The sequence below is a fragment of the Vigna radiata genome, chromosome 7 (genome assembly GCF_000741045.1).
Source record: "Vigna radiata var. radiata cultivar VC1973A chromosome 7, Vradiata_ver6, whole genome shotgun sequence".
Lineage (NCBI taxonomy): Eukaryota > Viridiplantae > Streptophyta > Magnoliopsida > Fabales > Fabaceae > Vigna > Vigna radiata.
In genome coordinates this window covers 1,449,216-1,457,811 of record NC_028357.1, presented here as the reverse complement: position 1 = coordinate 1,457,811, position 8,596 = coordinate 1,449,216, and the positions used below count along the sequence as shown (strand labels likewise).

The window sequence follows — 8,596 nt, the reverse complement described above, 5'->3', positions numbered from 1 at the left end:
ATACCCTAGACCCTATACCCTATACCATATACCATATACCCTAGTCCCTAGACCCTTGACCCTAGACCTTATACCTATATCCTACACCCTATACCTTATACCCTATACCCTATACCCTATACCCTATATCATATACCCTATACCTATTCTCTATACCCTATACCGTATACCCTATACCCTATACTGTATACCGTATACTGTATACCGTATCCCTATGCCCTATGCCCTATGCCCCATGCCCCATGCCCCATGCCCCATGCCCCATGCCCCATGCCCTATACCCTCCTATACCCTAAACCTATAACTCGTAACCCGTAACCAGTAACCCCAAACGCCAAACACTTAAATACTAAACCCTAAACCGTAGCTCCTAAGCCCTAGTCTTCCAGCCTCAGCTTCTAAACCCTAAACCCTAATTAACCTTAAAAATTAAAATATGTCAAAGGGACATAAACATATTCTAATATCGCATCAAAATTCAAAGATTTATAACATTCTTAACTTCAAGAATTAGTCTTGAATATTATTTAAGGGCTTTTAATTTTATAATTAGTACACACTTCTTAATAAAATCTCTCTTCTATCAAACTCATGATTTTAGAGGCAATAATCATAAGAGAAAAAAAATATTAAGATGGAATTTGATTATTTATTTTTGTTTTATTAAAAACAAATATCAAATATATAAATTTTAAGTTTGCTATTTTGATTTTGTTAAAATTATTTGTCAAGGTTCGTAATTTATCACGATATAAGTATAAAAAAAAGACTTCCATAACTTTGTACAAAATTTACCCATTAAAACTAAATTTAATTTAAACATTAGTTTGGTTCCAAAATCACTAATTTTATATTAGAGCACCAAAAATAGAACCATATTTTTGGGTTCACAATTATGATATGCTGAAAATGAATTATTTTCCACGTGCAAACACTCACTTCCTAACAGCATTCTGGCTAATGAAAATACAAGGAACAAACTCTAACGTAGTGAATGTTCTTTTGAACAGAATGTCTCAGCAGTTTTGTGAGTTTAATCTCTTATTTAGTGAATCTATCTACTATTCTTTCGAAGTTTTCTGCTTATGTCATGCTGGCTGCAGAAGATAAATGCCTCATCGAGACACTACAAGTGGCTTCAATTTCATTATCAAGATAAGGCTTGGAATCGTAATCCTCTTAGCTGGGTAAAGATCAACAGCGATGCTTATGTGGAAAAAAGTCGTAGTAATGCGGGATCATCATGGACATTTTTTGTTCAGTTGGGACGAAGAGGATTTGGAAACGTGGCCATAGACATACACGAATTGAGTTAGATTACCATTCTGCTATAAAGTTCTTGAATGGAGAATGCCTTCCTTTGCACAATAGTGTTTGTCTGCCTTCTCAGATTCACCAATTATGTTTTGGAGATGAGTAGGTTTAATCGTAGAAGCAAATCAAGCTGCTCATTCTTAGTTTTAATGTTTCTTTTAGAATCTTAGTTCCCTCCTGATTTTCTGTTAGCATGATCTGGAGATTTATCTCATTCAGTATTCCCTCGTGAATTTTGACTGTTTTAATCTATTTTCTCACCAAAAAACTTAAAAATATCAATCACTTATTTTCTGGTCAGTCGTACAACAAAACCGATAGGAGAAGTAGAACTAACAACGGAAGGGTAAAAGTGCGATCAATAATTTTTCATCTTTGCTTAACTAAACTGATAGATAGAATCACTCGATCTATTTCGTGCAGATTCATGATATTTTATATCCTTGAAATAAATTCAAGATTTAGAACTGGGATTCCAAAGTTTGTCTGATGGTATAAATACAAGCCTCTATATGTTTTTTTGTATGTATTTACCCTTTAACTTTTGCCTTGGTAGGATGAGTATTTCTTACATATAAATATTTAGGGAATGATAAATAAACGTTGAAAATGATAAAAGAACGTGGTATTCGTCCCCAGTAGCCCACATGACTTGTGAAGGGAACTGCTCTCTTGTAAAGGCACATGTTAAAAAACATAAGGTGTGCTGTGCTATCGCTCTTCTGAGTTGAATTTGTTCCAAGCTTCCTGGATATTGAAACAGGACAGAAAAGGAAAAGAGAGAGTAAAAATCAGAGGTCGAAGATGATAATTAATAAATGAAGTTCAAGATACGTTATCATCAGAATGAGGGGTATTGGAACCAACTTGGTACGTATATGGAGTAAGAAACAAAAAGCAGAACGCTAACACTTATGACATTCTAGCTTGGGGTTGGAGGTTTGTAAAAGGTCAGATACCAATCTCACCAAGCACATTAGCATTATTGGCATGCTTGCGTATTTGCATATTTTCACATGCTAATGTGTATATGATGTGCAGTGCATGTGCACTAGATATATTAGAAGTTCTGCAACAGCATTATGGTTCGCTCTGGCAGAACCTAAACATTACAGATCCCCCAATGAAGGTTCACATAAATAAATCAACTGGAACATGGCATACATGAAATACCTTTAGGAGATCGAAGACTTTTTCACATATGTATTTGTGTTGAATACTTGCTCCACGCTGCTGTAATTTGTCGGGATGGACACAAAGGGTGGCCTTCCTGTAAGCTTTCTTGACAGCAGCAGAAGTTATAACGTCCGTCAGTGGGATTGGTTGCCACCCACTATCAGGCCCAAGAATCTGACAACGTGAAAAAACTAGATAAGAACGACATTATAACGAACCACATGAATCAGAAAAGATTAAGAAACCAATTTAGTCTCATTTGTTTGAGACTTGTTTAGTGGACCTTCAAATCACCTCCTTACTGTCTTGAGTAAAAAGTAGTTCAGAATAAGAGGAGAAAGGAGTGATAAGGGCTATTTGAGAATATGAAAAACCTACATATTGCAAGGTTGAAAGCAATGCACGCAAATTTCCTTCTTTTCCACTTGACCACCTCCTGACTTCAATATCCAGGGTTTCTGCCAATCTCTGCAAAGAGTATCAGACTAGAGTAATCAACAAAATGTTGTAACAACAAATCTGGTCCTATAAAAAGCAAATGTTTGGATATAAGCTCACATTTCTCTCAGCTTGCTCCTTCTGAGCTACAAGATCGCGCATGTTCTTTTCTTCCAAAGCTTTTGCCTTACATTTTCCCAAAAGTCATCGTCAATCTCATTTATTTTATAAGTACAATTAATGCATGATGAAAAAGGTTAAAGAACTTACTGCACGTTCAGCTGTTCGGCGATATCTCTCCAGTCTAGCCCTACACCTCTGAGCTGATTCACCTTCTCGTTCTGATCTTTCAGTAAAAGAGGAAGCTTCAAGCAAAGGACAATACCTGGTCAGGATTATCTAGTGGAAGCACTAAAGCGTCGTAGCAAAGTTTATACAAAAGTAAGACATGGGTTTCATGCATCACATACCACCATAAACCGAGGAGTACGGATATCTGGAATGAGTGGAGGAACTAGAGTTCTGACAAAATGGATCCAGCATATCCTGCCATGTAAATATTATAAATTCAGCAGGCAATAGTGAAATTTATCACTTGCATATTTAAGTGGGTCTGGGAATACTTACTGAGGACGAAGAGCCCTGTCTTCCGCTGTTTCTGGAAGAAACACTAAACTTGTCAGAGACAGACCTCCCTAATCGTTCTCTGGACTCAAATGCCGCTCTCTCAACCTTTACTTTTTCCATTGCACGCTCTCGAGCCTCAACGGTTGCTCTTTCCACCGCAGTTCGCTGTGCTTTCAATCTGGCTTCTGCAGCAGCCTTATCAGCATATGTTTTGTCCCTGGCCTCAGCGCATGCCTTTTCAAGTCTCTCTCTGGCTTCAGCCAGTACTCTCTGTCGAGCTTCCGCAGTTGCTCTCTCAAAGGCAGCCCTCTCTGCTCTCTCCCGAGCTTCAGCATATGTTCTATCACGAGCCTCCAAAGTTGCTTTATCAACTGCCATCCGATCCTTTCCTCTTTCCCTTTCCCTTTCAGCCTCCAGCACTGCTCTGTCAACAGCCATTCTGTCTTTCTGTCTTTCCCTTTCTCTCTCCATCTCTTCTTCTATCTTTCTCAAACGATCTTCTTCCAACTCTCTTTCTCTTCTTATCCTCTCATCAGCATATTTCTCTATTGAAGCAGAAGTTTCATCAAGACTTTTATCTTTGCTTTTGGTGGAATTTGATACATGAGCTCTTTCAGAAGGCTTCTTGATATTTACCGCTTCTTGTACCATAGCAGTCTCATCAGCTACTGTGTTCCTTCCATAATCACTACACACGTTAGCATGGCTTGATGACATTCGGTCCCGGCTCTCTTCAGTGTTTAGTGAAACATTCACATGTTGTTTAGTCTTTACTCTCTCACCCCATCCATCAATTGTCCTCTCTTCATTCCGTGCATCAAATTCCATTTGAGAGGCCGTCTTAGTTTCCTTTGTGCATGCATGTTCACTGTCAAAACTATGCTCGTTGACATTGACATTTGTACTAGTGCAAGTCCCCTTTCCTGAATGCTCTAGTTCTCCGTGGGACATTTCAAAAGTCCTTTTTTTACCAGTATCCTTCAGATTTTCCAAACATACCTCTTCCAATTTCTTTTCACCAACCTTGCAGGCAGTGACACTCTTTCCAATTTCTTGGTCAGCTATAGGGTCTTGACATAGCTCCTGTATGCAAATATTTTCTTCATGAATGGACAATGAGTGAGCTGCCAAAAGATTGTCATCACTCTCTGTTTTCCATTCCTCATTGGTTTCTTTTGCAAAATTCAAGTGAATCCCTTTCCCATTACCTTCTGTTTGTTCCAAAGCTTTGTCCAATCCCTTATCTTTTCCATCTTTATTACCATCTTTGAGCATCCTCTCATGCTTTTGGGAGTGACTATCCTCACGTGATTTATCCACAGTTCCTTCGCTATCACATGGTAGGTCTGATGGGCAGTTGATTTCTTTCTTTCTCTGAGTCTCATTTCCACTATTCATTTGTAGCTCCGGAGCTTGTTTCAGAACTTTCTGAAGCCATATGCTATCATCTACATCTTTTAGTCTATTTCCTTTTCTATACCCATCACAAATTTCATTAAGTTTCTCTTTACCATGATCTCTTTGGCAAGGCTCATTTTCCCCTAGCTCAAAAATCACTCCAGATCTTTTCTCGTTCATTTCCAGTTCAAAGTCCTGTTTAAGCCCCTTTTCATTCTTTACCTTCTCAAGGGCATCCTTTAAGCATTCATCATTTTCTTCCATTTTAAAAGAATCTTTGCGGCTTTTCCCAACTTCATTTTGACATGTCTCCTTCAATTGCTTCTTGTTGTGAATCTGTGTAGCTTCAAGGATAATTTCATCTTCTGTTTTGCAAGTCATATTTTCCTTATGGCTATCCAGATTACAGGTTTCATTTGATCTTTCGAACTTTTCTAGCTTCACAGAATCTTTCACCCGTTGGTCACTCTCTACACCTCCAATAGCAGAAGCTTCTCTTTGAATTTTTCCGTTTTCTTTCATTCTCTGAGACTGTTTATGCCTTTTCATACTCAGTTGTAGCTGTTCATCCTCTTTTTGTTTTTTCTCACTTTCCATACGCTTCATTTTCCACTGTACTTCACTGAGCATTTCTCTATCAACCTCTTTTGATTTCTCAATCTCAACTTGTTTGTGCTCCTTGCGTTGAGTCTCGAACATGTCTTTTAAGCTTCCTGGTTGATCAGCTTTAGGTAATTTCTTATCAGTTTTTCCATGTGGACTGACAATGCTTGCCTTCTCAGTCTTTTCTAGCCCAAATATTCCGGCCATTTCCTCGTTCTTCACATGCTCTCTCTGCCTGAACTCCTCATCAGATAACTTAGATTTTTTAATGGTTTTTCTCTGTTCATGAGCCCCATTTCCTACTTTGTATTTCTCCTTGCATTCCTCTCGCTCAGGACCTTCAACTTCTCTAACCTTTTTGTATTCTGCTTTAATATTAAACGCTTCGCATTCTTCCTTGCCACACTCATGCGCTCTGGTATCTTGATCCAGTTTCTTAGTATGGCTATGTTTTGTGGGCGTAGTTACCTTCCCAGGCTCTTCTGTTCCCACCAATTCAAAAAATTCAGTTGCTTCTTTCCACATCCCAATTCCAGTACTTCTATCTGATTCTTGAGGTGATCTGGACTCCTTGATGTGCGTTTCATCAAACATGTTTAGAAGTCTTTCCCCTTCTAACAATTCCAGAGTTTCTGGGGCAGCCTTCCCAGTTTTCTGCCTTTCATCTGTGAAAGAAATTTTCTTTTTGCCAATTCTCTGCACACCCTTATCATTCAAACTATCAAATGTAATTATATTAACACTTGTCTTTGCTTCATTAACCTTTACATCATAACTTGAATATGCGTTGCTTTCGGAAAACCTCTTCTTTCTCTCTTTCAATTCCTTGTTACTCCTAAGTTTTGCTTCAGGTCTATGCATGACTTCTTTGATAGCAGCAGCGGATGAATTTGTATCAACCTCCACATCAAGGAAAGGTGGCGAAGTATCATCAAGAGTCTCTTCAATGTCAAACCCCTCTTTGTTTGAATGAAAACCACCTGCGTACTCCTGTTTTGCATCCAATACAGGTGGTGGCCGAGAAGGGGGCGGCACTTGAGAGGGTAGAGTTCTGAGGCTAATGTGAGACACAGTTATGAATGTTTCACTGGAATGAGAACCGTTCTTGCAGCATCCATTGTGCAGATCAAGATCGCTACCAAAAACCTGTTCACCAGATGTAAAATTAACCGGATGTGACACCATTTCTCTATGGTTTCTCCTTGCCTGGCTTGCATTAAATTCCATATCGAGGTCAACATCATCAACAACTTGCAAGGAAGGATCTGTCCTATGGAAGTGCGTGGCTTCATCAAATACTCGAGTGAATTCAGGAGCAGCACGCATTTGACTTACAGTACTTTTCCTCTTTGACGTATCTTCATTGCCTGTACCATTTACCTTATGATACAAAATGTTGAACTCTGTAATTCCATCACAAGACCGGAAATGATCATCATTTGGCATGCCTTCATCAAATCCAAAATGGTCCAAGTCTCCGGAAAATGAATCAGTTTCCACCGGCGTCCTACCAATGATGAAAGAACATGGTTATATCGTGCAATATCAAATTCCAATCTCAGTAAATTAAAATATACTGAGACAGAGGCCAAAGCACAAAAAATATACATAAAGAAAACAAAAAATCATGTAACAAAAAACTTCTAAAAACACAAAATACTGAAAAGCCTACAAAAAGCATTTGAGAACAATAAGAGCATATACAATATATCTGTAAATCCAAAGAATTCACCATTTAATCGACAAAACCATACTTACACCCTTGCTTTAGAAAAACGGGGATGGAGTAGGATTACGAAAAAACAAAACCCAGCGTCTTCCTATCCTATGCAATAACCAGAAGCAAAAACATAGTTCCCGTTGCTTCCTATAAAAGCCCATTTTCACTACCATTACCCCAAAATCCTCAACGACGAAACTAAAATCACACACTGGTATTAAAATGCACGAACTCATTGCCTTGAGTTTCCACTGTGCATTAAAACAAAACCAAATCCAATCATGCATTTCAGCGAACAATCAAAACCAGACTGTAAACGCAACAAGCGCGATGGGACTTATACATACCAGGCTTCTTCCTTTCGAGCATCATCACCGTCGTCTTCTTCGGAGACACTGTCGCGAAACAAGTCCTCGTACGAGAGCCAAAAATCGAGGCCGTCGAAGCCTCGGAAAATTTCGGCGTAGTCGCACGCGACGTTTCGGAAGTCGAAGAAGACCTCGCCGTCGTCGAGCGACGGAAGATCCAGCACCGGAATGGCAGAGGCGCGGGGCGCGTGGAAGCTGGAGAAAATCTCGCCGTAGTCCTCGAAGCGTGGCGAGAGGGAGTGGCCGCCGGCGAACCTCGTTGCGCCGCCGTATACGTGGTCGTATAGAGTTTCGACCGGAAAAGCAGCGCCTCCTGAGGCCGCAGTGATTTTCTTGGAAACTGTGATGGGAAACTTGTTTGGTTGGCGAGAATGCGCCAAGCTTTCCATGAGAACGTTAGGGTTGTTTCTGCTTACAGTTTTTTCTCTCAACACGCTCGCTCTTTTCTACTTTGTTCCTTCGCTTTCACTTTCTCTCTCTTGCTCCTTCTGCTCTAAGTGAGTGCAGACACTGCTGGGAGTCAGAGGAGGACGACGAAACCAGAAAAAAAATGAGTGATGACATTGAAAACGAATGGAAAAGGTGGTCACGCCAAATGACCAAACAGCCCTTTCCTTTTTTGCAACTTTGGTCTTAGCCTCTGATTTCTATTACATCAGTAATTGTTTAAAATAATTTTCAAAAATCATATTTGATTATTACTTTTAAATAGAAAATTACGTAGCTATTTTAAATGATAAAGATTATATAATTACATATTTTAAAATAAAATTTACATTTACTTATATATTTTAAATTAATTTTAATTTTTTAGTTCATATGAGATTTTCAAAAAAAAATTACATAATTGAGATTAATTAAATGATAAAAAAAATATAGGGGACCAAGACAGAAAATAGAATGGATTTAAAATAAGAGTGATGTGATGTTGCATCTACAGGATATTTTCTTT

At 38.8% G+C, this 8,596-nt stretch overlaps 1 protein-coding gene across 1 annotated transcript; it reads right to left on the bottom strand.

Moving 5' to 3' along the window:
* Positions 1–1,711: 1,711 nt before the first annotated feature.
* LOC106769519 (auxilin-like protein 1) lies at positions 1,712–8,210 on the bottom strand. Its single transcript, XM_014655169.2, has 8 exons — positions 7,624–8,210; positions 3,556–7,063; positions 3,399–3,474; positions 3,199–3,293; positions 3,049–3,114; positions 2,869–2,958; positions 2,488–2,664; positions 1,712–2,061 (listed from the first exon to the last, which is right to left on the bottom strand). Exons 1-8 carry the CDS (start codon positions 8,031–8,033, stop codon positions 2,026–2,028), a joined length of 4,458 nt encoding a protein of 1,485 aa, XP_014510655.1. The 5' UTR covers positions 8,034–8,210; the 3' UTR covers positions 1,712–2,025.
* Positions 8,211–8,596: the final 386 nt, after the last annotated feature.

Bases quoted from the DNA above. Each gene is read 5' to 3' on its own strand.
- LOC106769519 (XM_014655169.2), bottom strand. From the start codon at position 8,033: ATGGAAAGCTTGGCGCATTCTCGCCAACCAAACAAGTTTCCCATCACA. The intron at 2,959-3,048 runs GTGAGCTTATAT...TACTCTTTGCAG, and splicing joins AGGAGCAAGCTGAGAGAAAT to AGATTGGCAGAAACCCTGGA. The intron at 2,665-2,868 runs GTAGGTTTTTCA...TCACGTTGTCAG, and splicing joins TGCTTTCAACCTTGCAATAT to ATTCTTGGGCCTGATAGTGG.